A 26,607-nucleotide genomic window follows, 5' to 3' on the forward strand; every position below is an offset into this window, starting at 1 on the left:
CCTTAAAACAGAACATTGATTCTCTGCATGGTTTCAAACATGTAATCCTACCATGCAGGAACTCCAGAACTGGGTCTGGATTACACAACAGACTGACAACGGTAAGAATTCACCATGGTTTCTCATGGAAGTATAAAGCTCCTGAGTCACTAATCGGGAGGTTAGTGGCCTGCATTCAATAGTCTCCACAAAGACAAAGAATTCCAAGGAACACATCAGAATCTGGTGTCTACATGGAAACTTGGAAATTGTGGGACACCCATGGGTCTATTATTGTTGTGGACCAGTAGCAAAGTTGATTTACAGAATGCAAAATCACAGCCAGCACTAAATGGCTGATAGTCAGTTCAGAAAGAAATCTGAGGTCCAGAACTTGGTCAAACCTATGACCCTATATAGGTTTCTATAGACTTCTTTGTGGTCTCTTTGCTTCAGACATTGTATGTTCTCTGTGCCTGCGTGGGACTTGCTGTCAGGAAGATTTCCAAGCTAGACTCATTCTGGCAGGAATCCCTCCCCTTCCACCTCCTGGTATATCTAGGAAAGATTCCCACCTAGTTCTCTTCTGACCACCGTTTTGGGTACCTTGGAACTTTCCCCTTCAGTATTCACCTTTTCACTTGTTCTCTCTTGTGTATTTCTAGTTTTTGCTTTGCTTCTGCTTTATTGTATTTCTACTTTTATCTTAATTTCACCATTTACCAAAAAAGAAAACAAGCTCTTTAAAAAGTCCTTGTATTATCCAGCTCTCCTCAGTACCCAACTCAATTTCACTAAACTTTCTTTTCTTTCCAATGGCACTTGGAGTAGCATCTTAGAAGTATTTTCATTGTGGGAGTTGCCTTCCTCCCACAGATGGACTATCACTGTGCCTCTTCTGCCTTTGAGAGGGGCGCATGTGGAGGCCTGTCCACATTGTCAGGCCCTCCCTAAGTAGGCCCAACTTTGCAGGGCCAAACTGTGGAGCCATGCACTTCAGGCCATTGACTTGGCCTCAGCAGGACAAGCACCTCCCAGGACATATCACTGCCATGCCTGCCACCCGCAGCTGCAGAAGCTGTTGCTGAACCATCTGTCCTGTCTACTCCCAGGTGCTCAGACGAGGCCCATCAGGCTCATAAACTGGCCAAAAAAAGGCAAAAAGATGGGGAATGCCAAACATAAAAAGAGGCCTAGACACCGTTCCCTACTGGCACAGAGCATACCCATGCCATGACTGGAGCCAACACCACCAAGGCCCACTCCCGTGATGGAGGGTATGTATCAGGTCAGTTTACATGATACATGGAGTGTAGAACCCACTCTTGCTATGGCATCCCTGGCCGAATTTGGTGATCATGGAGCTAGTGCATGGTCATTCACAGCAGGAGCCTTTGATACTGACAGATAAGGAGGACTGCCGTCTGGATTTGTTGGCAATGCAGATCTTTGCATTGGTAACACTGGGCCTTCATATTTCCAACTACATAGCCACCATGGCCTGCTACCAACCCTTCTTCTGGGAAAAGATGAGGTCCCTGGCATAGCATCTCCCACAGGAATACCAGAACCTGTCTCATATGTTCCAGTTGGAGGTCCTCATCTCTCCAGACAACAAATAAACATGGCCCATCACTACACTGACTGTGACTCAAGGGCTAAAGAGGATGGGCTTTGTGCCCCTTAAGCAGCCGAGGACACCTGAGTGGACTGGAGCCCCTTTCCCTTACCAGTCCAAGGGACAGAATTCATGGGCTGTCTGCCAGCAATCACCTGCCCTGCCGTGAAGAAGGGGTTCTGCCTCCCAGTTCCAGCAGCAACAAAAGAGGAAGCTGGGCACCAAAAAGAAGTGATGTTGACTAGTGCAGCTGGCCAGTTCACCCACACAGATCTGGTTCAAGGGTTGCCTTGCCATCTGCCTTCCTGCTTGAGAAGCAATAACATCAGATAAATGGGTTTTCTCCCCTCTGGAGAGTGAATATGGCATCAAATTTGAGACCTTAATCCCCTCGGCTATGTGAGCTTGACACTGCTGTCTTCCATCTTGACAGAGGAAGTAGCCACGCTGCTGTCAAAGGGGTGATTCGACCCATGCCTCCCACCAATATCTGATAGGGATTTTATTTGCAGTATTTTGCTTCTTCATTTCACCAGAGAGTTTCCACATGGTCCCATTGCAGAACTTTTTGCATTCACTGTGCCAAGGGGACTGATTTGCCTTGATAGATTTAAATGACATGTACTTTCACATCACCATTCAACAGAGCTACTGGCATTTCCAAGTTGGCGCAGCTGCCTGTCAATTTTTGGTGCTTCCATTCAGTCTTTCAACAGCTCCTTTGGTCTTCACCAAGTGTATAGCTGTACTCTGCCCACCTCCATTTGCAAGAGATCCAGGTGTTTCCCTGCCTCAATGAATGGCTTGGGTTGGATTGCGCTGTCCCAAAATAAACTTTTGCACTTGGTCCATGTTACTTGTGACCTTCTGGAGACAGTGCATTAACAGTGCAAAATCTGTCCACTCTCCTTCTCAGTTGATCCTCTACATCAGAGTGAGACTCAATGCTTTGACGATGTGAGCTTATCTTCCAGCATAGAGATAGCTTTGGTCAGCCTGTCTTCACAGTTCCAGGCTATGCTATGGTGGATGCAGCACCTCCTCAGCCTTACAGTAGCAACATTTGCAATCATTCTATTCACCAGGTTATGGTTGTGGCTGCTTCAGCTCTGGTTTGTCCGTGGTTATCAACCCTAATGCAGCTTGATCCATAAGCACTTAGTCATCCCACACTTCGTCCAATTGAGCCTGGTTTGGTGGACTTGTCGATCTCACATAGCAGAAGGATTCAGCTTTGCACTGCAGGATGTCATGCTGACTACACACCTGGAATAGGAAGCACTTTGTGGCACCAGCAAGACCCATGGGATGTGGATGTCTCGAGAAAGGAGGGAGAACATAAAGTTCCTAGGGCTCCTTGCAGTCCAGAACACTCTGGTCACTTTACAGCCTCACCTCCTCAAGAAGCACATTCAGGTCACCACAGACAACACTGCTGTGCTCTTCTACCTGAACAAACAAGAAGGGACTCAGTCCACCTCACAGCTGTACTACCATGTTTCCCCAAAAATAAGATTGCATTTTATATTAATTTCTGCTCCAAAAGAGGCACTAGGGCTTATTTTCATGTACAACAATCTACATTTATTCATTTATTCATGGACAAAAATCTACATTTATTCATGGACAAAAATCTACATTTATTCAAATACTGCCATGTCATCATCTTCTAGAACATCATTATAACTCTCCAAACCCTGAATTGTGTTGCAACAGATGTACTAAATGCATCCGTCTGGCTGATGATCTTAACCGGGGCTTATTTTGGGGGTAGGGCTTATATTACCAGCATCCTGAAAAATCATGCCAGGGCTTATTTTCTGATTAGGTCTTATTTTCGGGAAAATGGGGTATTCAGATGTGGGACTGGTGCATTGAGAGGGCCATTACCCTTATTGCTATCTTCCTAGCCAGGACCATCAACCTCATAGCGAGCACACTGAACAGAAGGACCAAGGGGATCCTCAAGTGAGATCTGGAACCCAGTGTAATCTTACAACTTTATCAAGCCTGGGGTCTGCCCTTGGTTGATCTCTTCACCACTCAGAACAATGCAGTGTGCGACAGCTTCTGCTCCTGGGCCAGGGCTGGCCAAGTTTGCTGGGAGATGGTTTCCTTCTCCTCTGTTTCCACTTATTACCAGAGTGCTGGCAGAAACCCAAAGCAATGGGACTTTGTGCATCCTGATTATGCTGTGGTGGCCACAGCAGGCTTAGTTCACACATCTCCTTTGCCTGTCCAACAGAAATTCCAGGCAAGTTCTGCCAAGACCAGACATAATCTTTTGGGGCCAAGGGATGATCCCGTACCAGCCACAACGCACCTCTGGATGACTAAATGAAACACAGCTAAATGGAATGCCTTTTCTGCCTTTGCCCAGCAGGAAGCCTTCGATCCATACCAGACATCTACTCACCAAATCCTTGGTTTCCTCCTGATGCTACACACCAGGGGGCTCAAACCACCCTCCGTGGAAATTGATATCATATCATTGTTCCACTCACTGATCAATTTTGAAAAAGTTCCTATACATTGTCCCACTGGTTGTTGAAGGGGCTACAGAAGCTCATGCCGTAGCCTTGCTCAGTTGTTCTCAGGTGGAGCCTATCGTTGGTTTTTCAGGCTGTCAAAAAGCCACCCTTTGAACCTCTGTTCACCATGGACTTGTGATTTCATTTCCTAGAAGGTTGCCTTTATTGTGGCAATCATATCAGCTAGACAAGTGGGCAAACTATGCACTTTGCGCATTGATCAACCCTTTTTCACCTTCCACAAGGACAAGGCAGTCCTGTGTCAGATCTCATTTCTACCTAAAATGGCATCACCATTTCACCTAAACCAAGACATTGTTTTACCAGCCTTCTTCCCATTGCCATCGAACCTAGTAGGTAGAATCCTTGGATTTTCGCAGAGCACTGGCATTCTCATGGTCCCATACCAAGTCCTTCCACTGGTTCCAAAGACTGTTACAGCAGAAGGTCCAAGGGAAAACTGATTAGTCCCCAGTGACTTGTGCACTGGATGGCTGAGACCATCATGTTGGCCTACCAGCTGTCTGGACTTCAGGTTCCTGAGTGGCCCAGAGCACACTGTACCAGGGCAATGAACCCCCACCACATCCCTCTGTAGGACCTCTGCAGAGCAGCGGCATAGTCCACTCTATGACCTTTGTTTGGCACTACTGGCTCAACATCTGCACCTTCAGCAGAGCAGCCCAATCCACAGTCCTCTCCTGGTGGTACCTTCCTTCCCCTGCCTCATGGTAAGTTCACTAATCAGCCATGTGTGATCCACAGAGACCATGAAGAAGAAAGTTAGGTTGCCAACATGGTGACCTTTGAACTAGGGTGAGGCTAATGAATGACCAACCTGTACCATCTGGATACGGGAAGGCATGGTACCAAAACTGCCTGGCACCAGCATGAGGTTGGTGTGTGGGCTGTGTGAATGCACAGGTGACCACTTGAACAATAGTTATGGGTAAGCAACCTAACTTTCTCCCAGTATCATAACACCCTGGATCTATTTCCCACAATAGAGACAATTGCCAGCCTTTTGCATTCTTTCTGTTCTGGCATCAGTGGGTACCACCTAGCATGTATGGGTTACTTCACAGGTAGGATGCACATATCTTGCAGGCATCTGGAGTCAGGCAGCTGAACATAAGCCCCAGATACCCAATGGGCCAGGCAACAATTATCCAGTCACCATTCCACTTTTTCCAGATCTTTCTGCCTCCAGAAACTGGTCCTTGAACCTCATTCCACTCCAAACAATATGAACTGGTGTAGACAAAGACTGTCTCTTGTGCTTGCCAGGGTTTCATCTGTTCCATGAAGCCAATTAAATTAGACAGCAATGGGCTTGCTTGTAGGTAGGGGGTTGTCCCTTTAACTTACTTATTGTCCATACAGCCTATAACAAACTCCATCATGATCCAGTCATCAGAACTGCATATACGAACTTCATCAGGCTAAAATTCTAGACCTGGGGTGCCTGAGCTGCAAGCCGGGGGGCCGCATGCAGCCCAGGATGGCTATGAATGTGGTCCAACACAAAATCGTAAGCTTACTTAAAACATTATGAGATTTTTTTGGGTAACTCAATCGCACAGTTCTCAAGCTTGTACTTTGTAGACGACAATGTTGTGTCGCAATGTCACATAAAATAAATGTACCTATGCTTTCACTATTTGTACACGTGTGGCTTCAGTTTTACAGTTGTGTGCGGCTTCCAGTGTGTTATCTTCCAAGCACAGACAGTCAAATTGACACCATCAGATGTTACATGTGGTCATGCTGACTAGGCGAGTGAAATGCAGTTATTATCAATCATCTTTCAACCTATAGTTGCAAACAATTTTATACATTTCTACAAGTTAGCTAAACACAGTCCTGTGGACAGTGAAAAATATGCAGCCTTGCTTTTTTATTTGATACAAGAATTTGAAATATTTCAAGATTTTTGGGGAAATAATCACTATTTTGGTATATTTGCATCTCCATTTTCAGTTATGCTACCTGCCAATTTTCCAATGGAATGTATAGAGCTGCAGTCTGACATTCAACTTAAAAAATGATCTTGGACTTTTATAGGTCCTCTCATCCCAGAGACAAATATCCCTCGCTTCACAATCACGCCTTATTCATGTCTTCACTTTTTGGCAGCACCTACACGTGTGAGCAACTATTTTCAAGAATGAAGCACACTAAGACTAAAATTAGAACCAGAATATCTGATGAGCTCCTTGAGAACTCACTGAGAATTGTGACTACTTCCATCAAACCAAATATTGATCCATTAGTTTCTCAAATACAATGTCAAATTTCTCACTAGTTTTATGTTGCCCTCTTTTCTTTTACCTTTATAATAAAAAATAAAAAATCAATGAAATTTTATTACTTAGGTATGTTCATTTTCTCCATTAGTGATTACAAACTTTGGACTTGCTCGATGATTGTAAAAGACTCTCTGAACAGGGTGCTATATAATTAGGATTATGTGAGGACTTTTTTGCTTATCTGTGGTGGCAGATAGCACAAAAATTATGCACAGACTTTTTTTTTTTTTTTTTTTTTTTTCAGCTTTTTTTTTCTTTTTTTTTTTTTTTTTTTTTCCCAAAAAATTTTTTTCTTTTTTTTTTTTTTTTTTTTTTGCTTATCAGCTTTTGTTAGCATTTGTGTATTTAATGTGCTGCCCAAAACATTTTTTCCTTCCAATGCAGCCCAGAGAAGCCAAAAAGTTGGACACCCCTGCTCTAGACATTTCTCAAGAGACTAATCAGACTTCTCGGGATACAACTGAGCATTTGTGTTTTGTTTGACATCATGAATGCTGAGATGCAAGTTAATCCATCTGAGCTTTAAGCGTAGCTACTGTAATTGTGATCTGATTCACCTGCTCCTGTATGATCTGATTTTCCTGCAGAATCTGATTTTTCTCCATTTTGCATTGAAAAATTAAGGGCTTAGAAGAAAAAAAGTGTCCTATTTCAACTAGCTGCAGATCTTTGCTATGTAAAACACATGGTTAAGTACAATGGGGAACAGATTATCAGAGAAGTTGAAGTGCCCCATAACTACTATGCCATGCCTCCTTGAAGCATTTGCAGAACTCCACTCACTGTTTCTTTTATTCCTTGCTCCATTTATATTAATCCAGATGCTCATTCTCCTGTATTTCTGTGCAGAGACATGTGTCTTTAACATACACTGCAACTCCGCCTCCCTTCCTGTCTTTCTGTTCTTCTTGAACAAGTTATATTCTTCATCTATTGAAGTCAAGTCCAGGGAGAAATCCCACCAAGTTTTGGTTACACCTATCAGGAGTTCAAGTGCTGTTTGTTTCCTACACTCCAGGCATTTGTATATAAACATCTAAGACCACATGCTTTTATACTCTAGCTTTGTTCCTACATTTTTTGGAAGAATTTTTGGGCACTGTTAGAGCTGCTCTCTCTCTTGTGGTGCATAAGCCTTTGTTGTTACACCCAGGTGTAAAGCTTAAAGATCCCTAAAGCTTCAAACTCTGGTGTGATTTCTTCAAAGCTCTGCTTGGTAGTATCATTTGTTCCCACATGTATAAGGAGGAGGGGATACATGTCAATGTATTTTATGAGCCTTGGCAATCCTTCAGTTATAGCACTAATCTGTGCTGCAGAGAGACAGCATGCCTGATGAATCCATGAGTCTTCCTGACATACATGTTTTTCCATCCCACTCAACTGAGTGTTTCCCACAACTAACACTCTTGTTGTTGTTGCAAGCCTTGGTATCATTGCTACTACTTGGTTGAGCTTTAGCCTCTTGCTGAGTTGGACCAGATGACTTGCAGGTCTTCCAATGCAGTCTCATCCACGAGTAACTGAACAGCAGTTGGAGAGATCTGCTTCCACTGGCGCAGAGTGTCTTCTAGTTCTTAAGCACCTAAGTGTCACCCTCTTCCAAAGAGTTTCCTCCTCATTTTCCCTTCCATCAGGATTCTTCTCTGCCGATTCATTTGTTTCTCTTCTAGCTCCTGTAGTACACTTAACTGTTGCAATTCCACCACTGTCTAAAAAGCTCTTCATCTTCTCTTACTCCCTTGAGCTCTAATGCTCTTACCTTTTCTTCCAACAGGGCTGCTAGCCTGCACTTGCTGCATCCGTAGGGCATGTTGACCTCAGGCAAGAAAACAAACATTGCACAGACCATGCAGATTACCACCACTAGGAAGTCTTCTCAGTTCATATTCTCTACTGCCTTTTTGATTTTACCTTGCTGGTCATGTTGTAACAACCAGTGCTTTCTCCTGTCTTCCCTAAAAGTTAACAACAAAGTCCTTCCAGAATATAAGAATGTGTTACAAGGAAGGGGAAAAAAGGAAAAGAGGAAAAAGGTGTTTATTTGTTTTAATCTTAGGGACCTCCCCTGCTGAGCTCCACTAGCAAACTCCCGTTAGCTCTGCCTGTTTCTTGTTCAGATTGCTTGCTCTTTGGGAGCTTGGTTGCTTCTACACAATAATCCTTAGACCAGCTGGAGCAGCTTCCTCTGATCTGCTCAGCTAGGAATCAGGAACCAGAAGTAACATGGAAAACACAACACAGGTCAAAGTCAGAGAAACAAAATACCAAGAAATACATTGTTTTCAACAAAGCTTAGACTGATAATGCAGTCTGTGTTACCAGAGCTTTTTGAGCCCCACCCAAAGATCAACCGCAGTACATCACAAGCCGTGCCCGGAGGAGTTCCCTCATCTTGAAGAGTTCTTTGTTGAGTCAAGTGGTTTTCTTTAAAGCAGCCCTGCTGATTTGGCTCTTAAGGCAACAGTGCTTTGTAGGATTGGGGGTTAATCAGTGTCTGAATAGGGGTCCTAATATGGGTGGTTCCAAGACTTCCTCTGTCTCTAAGAACTGTAGTTCATTGCAGGAGGAGGAGGAGTTCTGCTGCAAAAGTATTACAAGTAGGGTGCATTGTATATCATTTCTCATCATACATAATAGTGTTAAATATAAAACAATAACTACAGAAAGTATGACTAATATTAAAAGTTAGAGGTGCCTATAGGAGTGTATTACTTATTTATCATTAAACCACAGAGCTCCCCTTTGCTTTGTATATCTTTGTCCTGAGTTGCTTAACACCTGTATTTTCCTGTTCTCATTTTGCTATCATATTTGCCTGATTAAAAACTAAAGAGATGGTCTGTGTTCCTCCATATACAAACATACTTTTTTCTAATTTGTAGTCTGTAGAGGGAATTAGAGTGATAGAAATGATCCTCTTGGGTCAATCCTCAAAATTGCTTGTCTTCATTGTATACCGTAGTATCCCAGGTATTTGGGTTGCTAGCAAAATATTTTTTGTATTAATTTCTGTGGTGTTTCCCTCCATCCCTAACCACCAAATACATTCATCAATAACTACAAGTGGTTGCTTGACTTGGCTATGGTGTCCAAAATCAGCAGTACCATTTTCTGCTGAGGTGTTGTATTAATATTTCAAATAAGACAGTATCGTTGTTATTATTACATTGCTTTCTTTTCCTCTTGCAAGGAACCCATTGCTATTAATTAAGCAAGAAGTTTAAAAGCTTTTAGTATATATTCATTCTGTTGATTTGTTTCTCTTCATATAGATCCTGACTGGGCAAGCTTAAATCTGGGAGCACTCATGTGTATCGAATGCTCAGGGATACACCGAAACCTTGGCACACATTTGTCACGTGTCCGTTCACTTGACCTGGATGACTGGCCTATAGAACTCATCAAAGTAATGTCCTCCATTGGAAATGAGTTAGCAAACAGTGTGTGGGAAGAAAATACCCAGGGACGTACAAAACCCTCTCCAGACTCAACAAGGTAGGCTGCTTCGGCCACTTTAAAAGCATGTATGAAAAATAACCAATATTTTAAAAACAGACCTGTAAACTTGGAAATGTTCATCTTTCAAAAGTTCCTAAAGGCTTTAGGGCAGTGACTTGTCCAGGATCCCCCTCCCCATAACCTTTGCAATGCAGTTTGAATCTCATCCTCGATTTTACATCGAAGTCCAATAGTACATATGAGGCCTTTGTTACACAGGTCTAATGTCCAAAGTAAGGGGGAAGGATGACTAAAACCTAAGTCAGTGAGGCTTTACAAAGCTCTGACCTGGTACCACCCATCTTTAGTGATGCCTGATTCATGGAAAAACAAAGAGACTGATCTGGTTCATACTTCATGCTAATAAGTCAGAATATGCATAATATGCACCATGTGCGGCCTCTTTCCTGCCTCTTCACTCCTTTCATGTGAGCAACAAAGCAAATCAGGACTCAGCACTTAAGCATAGCATCCAGATATGGCAAGGAAGATGAGATGCTTTCAAACAAACCAGGACCTGTATGCCACTTTCAAAACCTTTAAAGGAAGCTCCTGCTCTGTTTGGAAGCAACCAACCATAATGGGAAGCTGAATTTAGAAGCTGAATACAGCAGTTTTGGATGCTTCATGCTATTTGTACAAATCCTGGCTTATTAAGCTAGGAGTTTTGGCTTCCAAATAGGTGTAAATGCAGCCACTGAGACTCTAACCCAAAACATAACTGGTTTCTTTCTAGTCTTCTTCTTGGGTAGTATGAAGTGGTCTAAATTCTTGAGTCTGTATCCACTTTTTCTCAAGAATGCTTCAGTGACTGACTTGTCAGACTTTTTTATTTATTAGCACACCATGCTCTCTTACATTGGGTCAAACCAAGTGCTGCTACTCCCTCACGGTGGGGTTCTTTTTGCTCTATTAAAGCAAGTTCCTTTCAGTATCAGCAGTTCTGCTCCAACAAGGAGCAAAACTCTTACAATGTCTGATAGTCATTACCTCTAACTGGTGCGAGGATCATATTCAACATTTCCAAAACTTCACACAACCTTAAGTATGGGAATATGAGTCAATGCCAAATTTCTATAATGGTCTCTGTTCTGTGTCCCGGACAAAGTTCACCAACATCCCATGCAAAGCTGGCTGTGAGGCTCTGAGGCAGCGCCAGGGCTCCCTCTTCTGGCCAGAGGCCAGAATAGCAGCCCTGGTGGTTGCAGGACCGGGCCCGCAGTCAGTTGCAGCCACCTGAGATGTTATGAGCACCACCTGGGAGCCCTGAGGGTAGAGCTATATAAGAAGAGGCTCTTTCATAATGAAGATCTTTGGTGTTGTTGTTGGAGAACTCTGTGTCTCCTAGGGCCTTGCTCCCGCCTCTACTTCTTGGCCATGCCTGGCTTTGCCTGCTCGGCCTCCTGCTCCCATCCGGTCCTGGGAGTCCACTTCTCAGCTTGTCTCTCTGGCTTTTGACTCCTGGCTGGCATTCACTACTCTGCTCTGTTTGGACTGACCTACTTTGTACTTCTGTTACCCATCTTGATCTCTGGATTGCCTGACTATGATTTGGAATGGGCCTGAATATTGTGCCAGTTGCCTGGGTCCTGGTGCCCTGAGCTGATACCCAGCCACCCACGCCCTAGATGCTGACACTGGCAAAGAGAAGGGTGGTGTGTGAACCCCAAACAGTTTCTTTCCCATATAGCTTCAGTTCAAGAGTATAATCAGAACAAATGGTTTATCTTGCTTCTGTGATGCAGTGCTTTGCTAAGCAAGCCAGTTGTGCACTTCAATCTGACTGGCACTGTGCTGTTGCTCCACCAGGCTCCACTTACCTTACATGGAGTAGTCCCAGAGCTCTCAGTGAGTTGTCTGCCTGGCATAAGACAGTAATCAGCTGAGGCCTCTTGGCTGCAGTCAGATAGCTTCCCCATAAGCAGAAGTAAGGAAACACATGTGGGTGAGTCAAAGGGCTGGGTAGTTTGGGAGTGAGAAGCCTCTTTTGAAAAGACCAGAAGCTCACCCTCAGTTGCAAAATGGAAGACAGTGTTTAGTTAGGGAATATAAATTAGAGATAAAAATGAATGTAGGAAAGGTAATTGAAAATAACCAAGGTAAAATTGAGTGGTCACGGGGGGGGAGGGGGGGTGAACAAAGTTACGGGGTGAAAGGGATAAAGGCCCATACATCAGTGATACATTGGATAGAAGGAGAAACAGTTGTCTAACCTGTTTCACCAATCAGAGGACATCAATCTTGTCACCCTCTGGGTCCTGAGGTAGACTAACTTTAGCTTGTAACTTTAAATGTTGTCTTCAGAAACAGAAATCATGCAAATTCCAGTAGAGATGATATTTGTATTTGGCGTATGTTTAATGGGCTTCTCTGTTTCCTCTTCTAGAACATTAAAAACTACGAATTTTTAATATCTCTTTAAAATTAGGGAAATGTGTACCCTAATGTCAACAGTAATTTATTACATTAGATAATAAACATTAAAACAACCAAAGCTCTCTAAGCCATTCACAGTGTATGATAAAAAATATAAAATATCTAATATACAAAATACAAAACAATTTAAACAGTTACAACAGATACAATAATTATTATTCAGTCTTAGAAGAACAACTAGTATAAATGTCCACTCATATAAAGAATGAAATCACCAATTAACCTTTAGATAGTAAGACTGTATAATTAGCTATATTTATTTAGAATGTGTATAAGTGATATAAAGATGCATCTTGAAGTAGATCTAATTTCTGCAATCCAGAGAGGTCTCCCTATGCTCCACTGAAATAAAAAATACTTAACTGTCATAAAAACTCAGTTATTTCAGGGGATCAGGTGTGCATAATCTTCTCTGGAAGGAACACTTTTCAGCACATTTCACAGCATGGCTTTTTAACCATTAAGTTGCATTGTTAATTGATATTGCATGTCCTTATTCTGTGAAACAGACCCTGGAAAGTTGCAAGTGGTATAACTTTCATTGGTTTTTTTTAAAAAATCACTCTTTTAATTTTTAATTTCAGTTATAATTTCAGAATATAACATCCTCCTTCACTCCTGCTTTTTCAAATCTTAAGTTACCATTTTGCATCAACTCTTATTCCTTTAATAAAGTTTCTAAAGTTAGAATTTCAAACACAAGGGGTCAGCAAAACCAAAAAAAAATCCCCTATCTGTTTCCACCTACGTGATAAATGAAATACAAATTTAATGCAGAAATCAAGTATGTGCCTCTGGCAAACACATTGGAAACCAGAATAGGTGCCTTATCTTTAATTTTTTTTTAAGCAAGAGTGATTGTCTTTTAGGAAAAATGTACTGTTCTCCTTCTTTTGAATTGAAACCTGCTGGTTGCAAATGAAAGTAATCAACAGGTAGCGTTTGATGTAACAGGATTAATTTTCTTAATTGCTTAAAGGTGTGGGTGAGATCCAGTTCAAGTTGCTTCACCAATACGATGTCTGGCAGAAGAACAGAGAAGAAATTCCTCCTTCCCCCAAATGCCTCACATGTCCCTAAACCTTGCCTGGGAGGTAACACAACAACAACAACATTATTTCTATATCTCCCATAACTAAAGCTTTCTGGGCAATTCACAACATTTAAGTCACCCATCCAGATTTCAACCATGCCTGATCCTGCTTAATTTCCAATATTAGACAGGACCAGATGCCATGATCTTAGTTTTCTTAATGTTGAGTTTCAAGCCAACTTTTGCGCTCTCCTCCTTCACCCGTATCAAGATGCTCTTTAGTTGCTCTTCACTTTCTGCCATGAGAGTGGTATCATCTGCATATCTGAGGTAGTTCATTTTTCTCCCAGCAATCTTAATTCCAACTGGTGATTCATCTAGCCCCGCCTTTCTCATGATGTGCTCTGCATATAAGTTAAATAGGCAGGGCAACAGTATACAGCCTTACCGAACTCCTTTCTCAATTTTGAACCAATCAGTGGTTCCGTGCCCAGTTCTCACTGTTGCTTCTTCATCTGCATATAGGTTTCTCAAGAGACAAATAAGATGGTTTGGTACTCCCATCTCTTGAAGAACTTGCCACAATTTGTTGTGATCCACACAATCAAAGGCTTTAGCATAGTCAATGAAGCAGAAGTAGATGTTTTTCTGGAACTCCCTAGCTTTCTCCATGATCCAGCGTATGTTGGCAATTCTAGGTTGATAGGGCAGCCCAGGGTAGAGCTTGTTAAAAAAAATATAAATGGGAGGTGATAAAGCTGTGAATCAGAGTGGCTAGATCTCCAGCAAACCCTTTTCCAGGAAAAATTAACTGGGCAAAGGGGCTCCTGGCCATAGAAAACATCTGAACTTCCAAGAGCAAAACTAGGTCTGAAACATCCCTAATCTGGAAATCACATTCTCAGAGGGAATACAGCTCCTTCCAGAACAGGTTGTACCCCCAGTCGCAGGTTGGCTTCTCTACAGAATCTCATTTGAAATGAGCCTCAACTAAAATGTTTATTTTCCTTGTCCATTTTAATCACATAAAGCAATGTGGTGGGGTTATAAAAAGCATACAATATTTCAACTGTTACAGTGGGCTATTCTGCATTGCTACTTAAAATACTGCAGTCTTTTGAAATGAAAGCCTTCAAAATTGCAGAAATGTTTTTTTTCCAAACTACTTAAGCTTGATTTAGAGAAGCAAAAAGTGCTCTGCAATCACAGCAAGTGCAGTCATATTACAAAGCCGCTGATGAGGGAAAGAAAGCACAGAAGAGATCATTCTGTAAGCCAGTTTGTGAAGTGATCAAAGGTTAAACAAGCTGTCATGTTTACAGGATGGGGGTATGCCAAGCACAATTTGCTTATACTTAAAGCAATGGCTTGTCATGTTGTCTGAACCCAGGTAGCATGGCTTATTTAAAGCCGAAACAGCCCTCAAAAAGGTGTACAAAAACACCTGGATTTTTCCAACTTCAGACAAACCATGTCCCATGGGAATGATTTCATTTATTTATTTAAAATTTTTGTAGACCGTCCTATTACCAAAGTCTCGGGATGGTTTAACAGTACAAAATATTTTAAAAAAATTAAAACACAGTGTCCTAAAATTTAACTAATAATAAAACCCCAATTAAAAACAATCAAGTCTTAAAACATTGGGAAAATAAAAATGTTTTGGCCTGGTGCCAAAAAGAGTAAAGTGAACATTGTACTGGGCACATGTCGTAAATTAATAAACTATCTTGGCTTGTTTATCCTAAACCAGGTCAATCTGTTAACAAGCATTTGAAGGCTGGGAGTAACATTGACGGAGAGGCTAAGTAAGAAGTGTGACTCTACTGAAGAGTGTAAGAAAGGCTCCATTAAACTAGCACATTACCTATATGCAGATCATTTTTAACAGTTGTGAGAAAGTTTAGTGTGCTTTTGCCTGTAAAATATTGCCTGTCTCGGGAATAATTGCTGTTTTAGTTTAAATTAGTAGGGAAAATAATTAAAAAATTGAAAGAAAATATTTTGATATGACATATCAATATTTAAATGAAAGTTAAGGATCTGAAATTTCATGGCTAGGATAGGGTACTGGGTTTTTTGGGGGGGGGATTCCAAGGGTTACTATTACCTTTCTCTTCCTCCCATCCCCCCCTCCACCTCCCATACTTGACCTACTATGGTTTATTCTAATGTGTAACGGGATGCATTTGTGTAATTGGAAGAACACTGTGCTTTTTCAGTTAGGAATGTGGACTTTAATCACGAACAGTTATTTCTTTAAAAAAATAAGAAAATAAGAAAGAAATAGAACAGAAAGATATTGTTTCCTTTCAATCTTCATTTTGTTATATTAATCATATCTTATTGAGGCTAATTCTTGACTTGTCAAAAGTTTTATTGACATATCAACTGTTCATGAAACATTAGCACATATCTGTACAAAAACACAGAGCAACGCTACATAATTGGCCGTACTTCCTCAAACACAGTACCTGTCACATCAGAATGTTGCCATGTGGGGCTGGGTGGGATTAGCAGTTTTGTCCGAAGGACATTGAGAAAATTTCTTTAAAGCGCGTCTGCTCTCTTGCTTCTGCTGTGGTTTCGGTTTTGTGCTCTCGTTTAGTCATCCGTTGGGCCACCGATGCCCTCGGATCCCATTCAGTGAGGGGCAGCAGATTGTGATTGATGCAGAGGCATTATACCTCCTCCAACCCCTGCTCTTCCATCTTTCCTCAATTATAACAGCAGCCACAGTATAGGGCATACGTACGTAGCTGGTGTGTCATACTTGGATTCCCAGAGTCCCTTGAGATCTTGCTGTTTCTGTTTTCCCCTGTATGTATTTTATTTACAACATTTGGATGCCGCTTCACATTTGGAGACACATCCATTCTACAGTGGTGAACAATAAAAAGATAAAATTGTTAATTGAGAGCCAGTGTGGTGCAGTGGTTAAAGAGTGTTGGGACTAGGACTCGGGCAATTTGGGTTCAGGTCCCCAGTCAGCCATGGAGCCCACTGAGTGACTTAAAATCTGTGGTGGGCCAGTCACAGATTCTCAGCTCAACCTACCTCACAGGGTTGTTGTTGTGGGGATAAGATTGAGAGCAGCAGGAGGAGAATGAACTTTGAGTTCAGTGTATGAAAAACACAGGTTATAATTCTAATGAATGAATACGCATAATACATAAAAAAGAGGATAACATTAAAACTATGGCTAGTCAGCAAGGGAGGTTCTCAGAACAAAGGTGTCTTCAGCATATGCTGATAACAGCATAATGTGGAGCCTGCCTGACCTCCAGAAGCAGGGAATTCAGTAACAGACTGAAACCTGCTGGTATACTCCCGCTGGGCCATACGCCCATGTGGAGCTGCCAAGAAAATGCTTCCGGATGATTTCAGTGACTAGAAGAGAAAAGGTGCTCTCTCAGGTTCCAGGTTGTTCAGAGTTTTTTACACTGAAACCAGAATCTTAAACTTGGCCCAGCAGCAAATAAAACAATCAGTGCAGTTCCATTAGGAAAGCAGACGCATGCTAAAAAATGGCAGCTTTGACAACTGCTGAACTGCTGCATTCAGCACTAGCTCCAGCTTCCAGAGCAACCTTAAGGGTAGAACACATTGCAGTAATTCTGCCTTAAAGTTACTAGTGCCTGTGTAAATGTGGTCAAGCTATCCCTCTCAAAGACAAGCCATGGCTGGCAAAAATGATAAAAAGCCCTACAAGTCCCTTGGAAGTCCAGCAACAGCAATGGAGTTTCTCCACCTCTGAAGGATCATATGGGCTTCCCAAAGAAGTTCAGCATAGGCTCTTCAGGAGGCAGCATCTCTCAGAGTGACCCCAAAACTTGGACAAAACCTCAGTTCAGCCTAGCAGTTTGCCAGGCCTTATAGACTGAGCTTGGACAAAGAGCATGAGCCATCAAGACACAATTAAGGCCAGCTTAATAATCATATTTGTGCATTGCATCGCATTGATGTATGTCTGTGTATTTCCAAAAAGGTTTGTCAGTAGACATGAAATTGTGGCTGTACTGCAGTAACATTTGTCTGCCTTGTTCCTCTAACAGAGGGAATCTCCCATCTCTTAACTCAGACTCATTCTCCTACCACCCTAGAGTAAAGTGCTTGGCTTCTAAAAGGTTGCCTGTTAATTCCCAAATATTTTATCATGTACCATGAAAACTAAATCTCTGTGTTAAAGACAGACATTGCACTAGATAATGCTAAGCCCTTTCAACAGATTTTCAAGCTATTCGGTTTTTGAATTAGGAATTTGTGAAGAGCTTCTATTCTGTAACAGCTTATTATTATTCATTTCATTTCTATACCACCCCATAACTGGAGCTCTCTGTGCAGTCTACACAGTTCATAAAAACAGACAATAAAAATACAATAAAATATCATAACATCAGGAAAAATGATTAAGCAGTTTTAAACCGCTAAAAACACATAATAAAACCAGACAATAAGGAATAACAAAAAAGAGTGACTCTGTAAAATCCTTGGTAATGCCTTTGAGCCTATGGGTGACCGAGTAAGCCTTTAAAAGCCTCGGAGAAGAGGGCTGTCTTTGCCCGGAGCTGATGACAGACTTGGTGCTACCCAGGCTGCAGTGAGGAGGTTATTTCATAAATGAAGGCCACCACCAAGAAAGCCACCCCCCCCCCCCCCCCGTTGCTACCTTCCACACTCCCTTCAGAGTTGACACTCAGAGCAAGGTTGCAAAAGTTGAGGATAGTATCCAAGTAGATCAAGCTGGGAGAGGCACTCCAACAGGTATTGTGATCCTAAGCCGTGTAAAGCTTTATAGTCAAAACCAGTAGCTTGAATTGGGATTAGAAGCATACAGGCAGTTACAGCAAGGTAGCTAGAGTCAGTCTTGTATGTTCAGACCTGTGGGTCCTGGTTATTAATCTGGCTTCCACATTCTGCACCAGCTGTAGCTTCTGAACCATCTTCAAGGGCAGCCCCATGTAGATTGTATTAGCAATCTAATAAAGAGATTACCAGAGCATAGATCACTGAAGCCATGTTATCCCTGTCCAGATAGGGGCATAGCTGGGCCACCAGCCAGACAGTAGAAGGCACTCCAAGCCACCAAGGCCACCTGAGCCTCAACTGATAAAGATGAATTGAGAAGCACCCCCAAGCTACACACCTCCTCTTTTAAGGGGAGTGCAAGCCCATCGAGAACAGGTTCAACACCCTGCATCCAGTCAAAGGAATCACCCACCAAAAGCATCTCAGTCTTGTCTGGACTGAATTTCAGATTGCTAGCCCTCATCCAGTTCATTATTGTAGCCAGACACCATAGCACATCCACAGCCTTGTCTACTGATGATGAAAAGAAGAAATAGAGCTGTGTGTCCTCAGCACACTGATGGCAACACCCCTCAAAACTCTGGATGACCCCATTCAGTGGTTTCATATAGAGTATAAATACCATGGGAGACAGAACAGACCCCTGACAAACTCTATGAGGCTGAACAATATTCCCCAACCAGTGCCTTCTGGAGATGGCCCTCCAAGTAGCAGTGGAACTACTGAAACACAGTGCCCCCAACTCCCAGTGAAGAGATTCACTCCAGAAGGATACCATTGTTGATGGTGCTGAAAGCCACCAAGAGGTCCAGCAGTATCAACAGGATCTCACTCCCCCGTCTCTCTCCTGGTATAGGTCATCATGACCTGGGAGGCCCATTCTGACTTGCTGTTTCTGTACAGGGGCACCAAGGCTGTTTCTATGCCAGAACCAGGCCTGAACCCTGACTGAAATGGATCCAGGAATTCAGTCTCGTCGAAGAGTGTCTGGAATTAATTGGCAACCACCCTCTCTAGAACCCTGTCCTGGAAAAGGATATTTGCTACTGGCCTAAAGTTGTTCAGAAGATTTCTTGAGAAGTGCTTCTTTAAGACATCAGGGAGCCACTCCCTCTTGCAAAGAGGCATTAAAGACCTCTCTAGCCTAGCCTGTTATTCCTCCCCTGCTGGCTTTTATGAACCAGGAGGAGCAAGGATCCAGTACAAAGATGACCACACAAACCTATCTAGACATGTTATCCATATCCTTGAGCTGTACCAACTGAAACACATCCAATAAAACCAAAACAGGCTGTGCTCTTGATAGCTAAATAGATTCAGTCACTTTAATTCTGGACTCCCAAGTCCTGGTACATGCAAGAAATTGTTCACATACCCACTTTTTGCCCCTTCTCCACAACCTCTCTCCCTTTTCTCTGTAGCCAGCTTCTCCTGATTGCTAGCTCTGCATTCACACTCCACAGCATCCACTTTCTTTTCCCTCTGTCACCAGCATTTCTTCATCCTAAGCAGGACCTTGTCTATAAGACCACACTCCTTCTTTGGTTAGGGTAGGATGCCGAAGTATAAATACTTAACACCTCCTTACCACAGCAGCTTACCTTCAACTCTGAGGGGGGTTGGTAGAAAGGGAAATGGTGGGTCCTGTCTCATTTTCCCCTGCATCTCAAGCGTTGGACAGTGTATGGGATACATTTTTCACCTTTATAATTTTCATTCTTACTAAAAATGTTCAGAAGACTTTAATGTTTATAATACCAAATGTATCTTTATAGTCTTCATATCGAAACTGGTCACTAATTGCATCCAAATGTAAAATGGAACTACACTGTACTTTAACCCCAGTTAAAGAAAATATTGCAAAAGTTAATATTTGTGGTTTGCAATGTATGATTATACTACAAAAGAATTGCTGACAATTTATAAAGTAGCAAAAGGAAAAAAGAAGATAAAAGTTTTTGAAACTACTGGAGAAATGAGGCCAGCTGACTTCTGCTTGTTGTCAGTGGACCACTGATTAGGGCAGCTTTAAAAAGCTTGTAATTGGCTCCAGCAATTACCAAACAGCCCTGAGAACCACTTCTCAAACTTCTGGAACAGTGTGACAAATTGAAGCTGACTGCTGCAGGAGGAATATCGACTTCCCATTTCTAAACAGGGGATCATTAGTCAAGAAAAGCATCTTTTAATTACTCCCAGGAAAGGGAGAGAAAAAAGAAAAAGCTTTCAGTATGGATTGTGCAACAGCTGACATTTTTTCCAAGTGTATTCAATATTAAATTTAATGCCTAGGGGGCATCAGCCCTTAAACTCTCCCTCACTAATGTGGGTCAGATTAGAGTTGATCAATGTTATGACAATTAAATGAATTGGGGTTCAAATCAAGATTTTTTTTCTTTCCAGTTGTTATTGATACCATTTAAGCAAACACCTAAAGCATTGATTTTGACTGGTGTGGCAGTAAGAAGGAGTCAAATGAGCAGCTGCTTTGGACCAGAATGTTGCTTGATAAAAGAACGTAGCACATCTGAGGAGGAGAAAAAAGCAAAGTCTGTCTTCAGAACAGAAACTAGTAAAACATTTGCTTACATGTCTGCATCTTCATGCTGATCTGGAACTACCTTACTAGCTGTTCTACCTCAGTGCAAATTGCAAGATATGCTTTCTGAATGCAATAATTTACCCATGTATTTCGCATGTGGGTTTTTGGTGCCATCCAGATCGTTACCTGGTGTAAAAAAAAAAGTAGCAGTGCATCATGGATGAGCAAATGCAGCTCCCGCCATCTCTCACTATTGCCTATGCTAGGGCTGGTGGGAACTGCAGCCCAGCAACATCTAGAGGGCCACAGGGTGCCCACCCTCGCAGTACAAAACAGGTTTTTCCCTTCGGAAGTTCAGCAGGATGTTGATGCTTCAGCATAACATGGGAAGGGATAACCTAGGCCCATCAAGTTTGCCCATTCAACACACGATCTTTCCAAGGCCACCCACCAACATCCTCTACTGTTGCTTCTGACTGAAGGCAACAGTAGGGATCCTCTGGTCACCTGAGCACAGTGCAGGTAAGCATAGTTATGAATACATTAGAGATATAGTAACGTGTGGCAGCAGGGGAGGTGCCTGCTTGGTAGCTTCCCTATGTCAGTGGACATGTTACCACATAGACACTGTCTGTGCCTGAACCAATGGCCAGAAAAGCACCCCTGCAGCAGCTATCCCAGCCATGATGGCTTTGCCTGCCTCACAGACAAGATGCATCAAAGCAGATCCAACAGAAAGTTTATCCTTCCAACATGCCTGCTGGGGACCAAATGACATCAGTGGTCATGGCCACGTACCCTAAGGTTTTTAATTTTTTAAATTGTAAAAATCTAAAACTAAACAGAGGAAAAATATAAATACATAGATTTGAATACACCAATTTCTGTACATGAATATTATTAACATTATGTATTTCATTTCCATACCATCCCATAGCTGAAGTTCTCTGGAGGTTCACAACAATACACAAAAATGCATTGGGAATACAATAAAATAACATGCAGGTTTTTTTCAATATACAAAATGTAAAAGTAGCTTTACAGCTGGAATAAATTTCAATACAAACTAGAACTGGAGACAGCCCTCCAAGTAGGACTGGAACCATTGCAACCTGCCCAACTGACCACAGAAGTTTACCAAGGTTGAGGGTACTGAAAACCACTGAGAGGTGAATATTTATTCACCAATAAACATTTATAAATATGGATCATAGGTCAATATAACATAACTGCTTCTAATAGTAACAGATATTTTGAAGCTTAAAAGCAGTAGGACCAAATCTAAATGTTGCAGTTGTAAGTATTGCTGTTCAGCTGCATTCAGCACATGATACAAAGCATGCAAAACCAAGAAACATAAGTAATTATCAGCACCCCATAATTAATCCAAGGTAAAAATCAATTTAATCTGTCCATCTCCACCGCAAAAACATTTTCTTACCAATTTTAAAATCTGAATTTCCCTATAGAATCAATTTAGCATGAGAAAACAGATCTAAGTGTAATTGCGGTAACATTATATGCCAGGAGTCTCTAACAGCTATATCTGAGGGATGAATCATATCTTAATATTTTCACGTGCCAAGAAACTAATGTGCTGTGAACATTTAGACAGAAGATCTGAACAGGAAGATTCTAGAACTAAGGTGGAAAATCTGACCTAACTACAAACAAATTTTAGTTAGTACATGTCAACACATAGACTAGATGATAGAAAGCAAAAACTGGAAATCCAACACAGCTTCTTTAGTTGGAAGCAAGGAGGGAAACTCTGCAAAAATTACAAAGCAGAGCAATAAAGTTTTGAAAGTATTTGTCAGGTTAAGATAGAAGAATTCCATGTATAACAAAATCAATCTGAGATATAATACTCATCTTAAGTGTATTTATCTCATATCCCATATTCAGTTTTAATAATGCACATTTATCTGTATCCCATGAGATCTTATTAAACCACTCATTCAAGTTTAGTTCAGTCATTTGAGAAATATCTCATACAATAAATATTCCAGAATAAGAAAATCTGGACACAACAATATTGCCAGTTATCTAATAAAGCTATGTGATATAATATAGTCAGTTGGCATCAGATCCATAACTAATCCAAGATAATCAGTCTCCTTTCTGTTTTTAATAAATCTTACCTGATTGTCTCTGATTGGTTTTGGGGCAGGTAAAAAAGAAATAAATAAATTTAGCCTATGGGTGGCTTGGAGGGAGCAGCCATCCTGACCCTCATGCAGTTGTGGTTGTCCTTCCCTTGTATAGTAGCTTGCATCTAAAGATGTGTGCAGCATTCCAAACACATATGTGATTTGCCCAGTTTGTCCTTGTTGATATCAGAAGTACCAAGATTTCAAGTTATAATTTTGAATCCTCATGTTATGAAATGTCACAGCCAGTGGAGATTTTGCTGCTGGAGCAACAAATGGTACTCTCTGTACCCATATAAGTTCAGGTGTGTAAGATCCAAGATCAATCAACTTATATAGTCAACTGAGCTAGGAAAAAACCACAAATATCTCCTGACCCAGGCAGTAAAAGTACATCTATACTCTATATTAATAATTTGCTACCCTATCATGATATAGCTAGCTGAGGTAGTCCTTCCACCTTATAGTAGGACTCGCCATGCTTTAGGTGGGTCTACCCAAAACCAGACTGCCGCACATGTCCTTCCTCCATCTACCTCCAAGTCCTGAAGTAGTCAGAGATAATAATTACAAAATTATGAAGAGGTGGGAGGAAGGAATATTTCAGTGAGAAATATTAAACGGATATGCTGCTGTACTCCTTACAGGCAGAATGAAACTGGCAATCTAAGGAAACATTCCAGAGTAGAATTGGGATGCTCGTCAGCCACCTAGAAACAAACAACCTTTCTTTAAACCTGATGCCTCTGCTGAGATTACTTGTGGAAAATAGAGATGAGATCACTCCTTTTTCCCCAGTGGAGATTTTTTCCTTTAACAATTGCATAACAAACAATAATTTTAAAAATGTTTGTTTATTTATTTAAAACTTTTGTAGACCATCCCATTACCAAACTCTTGGGACAGTTTAACAATACAAAATGTAAAAATTTAAAACACAGTGTCCTAAAATTCAACTAATAATAAAACCCCAATTAAAACAGTCATGTCTTAAAACATTGGGAAAATAAAAAGGTTTTGGCCTGGCACCAAAGAGAATAAAGTGATGGCGCCAGGCAAACCTCTCTGGGGGCGAATTCCACAATTGGGGTGCCACCACAGAGAAGGCCCTTTTTTTGGAGGGCACCTGGAGAAGGGCATCTTCCCCAGATCTTAAGGGGCAGGCAGGGACATATGGAAGGAGATGTTCCTTCAGGTAACCAGGCCCTAAGCTATTTAGGACTTTATAGGTCATCACCAGCACCTCAAATTGGGCCCAGGCTTCAACTGGAAGCCAGTGTAGGTGGGAAAGGATCAGGGTTATATGTTCATACCTGCCAGTCCCTGTTAACAACCTGGCAGCTCTATTCTGGACCAGTTGAAGTATCTGGACCTTCTTCAAAGGCAACCCCACATAGAGTGCATTATAATAGTCCAATTGGGAAGTTACCAGGGCATGGATCACTGCTGCCAGGCACTGCCCATCTAGATAGGAGCACAAGGAAAGCTGAAGGGAAGTGGGATTCCAGGGACAGCTCCGGGTCGAGGAGCACTCCCAAGCTGTGCACCCTGTCCTTTAGGGGGAGTGCAACCCTGTACAGAACAGGGTTAGAAACACCTAAACTGCCTACCAACAGGACCTCTATCTTGTCTGGATTAAGCTTCAATTTCTTGGCCCTCATCCAGCCCATCACCCTGGCTAGACATCGGTTCAGGTCCTCCACTGCCTCATTTGGATTCAATGTTAAAGTGAGGTAGAGCTGGGTGGCATCAGCATACTGATGACTCCACAGCCCAGAACCTCAGATGACCTCTCCCAGTGGTTTCATGTAGATGTTAAAGAGCATGGGGGATACTATGGAACCCTTCAGAACTCCATGGCAGAGTTGCCATGGTGCAGAGCTACACTCCCCCAGCACCACCTTCTGGAATCGGCCAGACAGGAGTGGAACCACTGCAGATCAGTGCCTTCAACCCCCAACCCAGCCAGCCTATCCCAAAGAATACCATGGTCGATGGTTTCGAAAGCCCCTGAAAGGTCAAGGAGAACCAACAAGGGTGCACTCCTCCTGTCCCTCTCCCTGCACAGTGCGACCAAGGCAATCACCTTGGCAATTGTCTGAGGTGAAAAATACAGGTTGTCCACCTTTGATATGCAATAGGAGAGAAACATGCCCTGGTTGAATTTCTGCCTCTCATTGTAAAGGTAGTAAAGATGTACAGAGTCTTTTCTGGAACATTGGAAACTACCTAGTTAATTGTGGCATAAGCTCTTATTGGCAAGACATTGATTCATCAGTTGCCCCACTACGAAACAGCACAGTTCTGTCCATGTCCACCCAGAAGCAAATTGCATTGAACTCAAGGGGATTTACTCCTGGGTAAATGTGCTTACAATCACAGGCTAAAACTCGATTGACTGTGTGCTGTACCCATACACTTCATAGTGGGCTTGCTTCTCCAGGTGCTGCTCAGTGCCCACACAGGTATACTACACCTCAGTGCCTGCCTGCCTTTCCTATTGCCAGCCTCTGCCTCACTGGCACCAGGCTGCAAACCCAACCAATCTAAGTCAGCTGGCTGGACAGCTCTGCAAGCTCCTCTCTGATTGTAACTTTAACATGGCTTCAGCAGTGGGTGCTGAGAGGCCTGTGACCACTTCATCTCAGCTTCCAGTCATGAAGCTCAATTGCTGTGGTGCTGAACGCTCAGGTGACAGTGACCCCTGCTGCTTGAGACAGCCAGGTCCATCCAGCAAAGGAATCTTCTTGTCAGGCAGATGGAGTGGAGAAGAGGTAACCAGAGACCAGATGGTGGACTCTGCGGTGCTGCCATCCCTCCATTCAAGACAACAGTTTCACTCTGACCAATGGGAGGCAGCCCTGCCCATTTCAGAGGGGCCTCTGACTGTCACTTGGGAATTGCAAGTGCTGCTGCAGGAAGTCCCTGAAATGTCTCATTACATGTGAAGCCCTTCCTTTGGATCCCAGCCAAGTTATTCACCCTGCCTATCACATCCCAGCTGAAATAGCTGATTCAAAACAAGCTAACCGGCGAACATTGCATAGAGATTCTGAATACAAGTCTGTGAAACAACTATTTGGGGAAAATCGCAGAAAGTCTTTAAACAGATTATTTTCTCCTTCATGAAATCTACAAGTTGTTTTGCTAATGTTCACTCTTCATATTCATATATTCAGATTCTAGTTCTATACTTACAGTTGGAAAACCCACATATGGCAGGGAGCAATACTGTTTTGCACCCAAAACCATACTCTAGTGCTTAACAATAATTTACATGCTATTTAGCTTAATTTTTGTACATGATAGTTACAAAAATTCAGAATTTTGTTTTAGCATTAGTTGAAAAAGAAGGCTGAGGTCAAGCTAACCTAATCTTTTTGACTATAATAATTTTTGATGATAGAGAATCATAGAATAGTAGAGTTAGAATAGTAGGACTCATGAAGGCCACTGGGTCCAACCTCCTGCTGTTGCAGGACACCAATTTACACCATCCTACTTCTAATTTATCTGCATCTTTCTTAAATCTTGGTGCCCAGAACTGGACACAGTATTCCAGGTGAGATCTGACTAGTGAGGAGTATAGAGGAACTACTACTTCTCATGATTTGGAAGTAATACTTCTGTTAATGCATCCCAAAATAGCATTTGCCCTTTTGGTGGCTATATCACATCGTTGGCTCATGTTTAGCC

At 42.1% G+C, this 26,607-nt stretch overlaps 1 protein-coding gene across 4 annotated transcripts in view; it reads left to right on the forward strand.

The window, feature by feature from the left end:
- The window catches only part of AGAP1 (ArfGAP with GTPase domain, ankyrin repeat and PH domain 1), a 497,479-nt gene that overhangs the window by 401,107 nt on the left and 69,765 nt on the right, over nucleotides 1-26,607 (forward strand). For 3 of the 4 annotated variants that reach the window (XM_044431796.1, XM_044431798.1, XM_044431797.1), the window contains one exon: nucleotides 9,713-9,935. In XM_044431796.1, coding sequence (XP_044287731.1) covers nucleotides 9,713-9,935 — 223 coding nt within the window. Of the gene's footprint in view, nucleotides 1-9,712; nucleotides 11,109-26,607 lie in introns of those variants that run through there. The other variant, XM_044431800.1, reaches the window with a different exon arrangement.

Source organism: Varanus komodoensis, unplaced genomic scaffold (assembly GCF_004798865.1).
Source record: "Varanus komodoensis strain SLA01 unplaced genomic scaffold, ASM479886v1 scaffold23, whole genome shotgun sequence".
Classification (NCBI taxonomy): domain Eukaryota; kingdom Metazoa; phylum Chordata; class Lepidosauria; order Squamata; family Varanidae; genus Varanus; species Varanus komodoensis.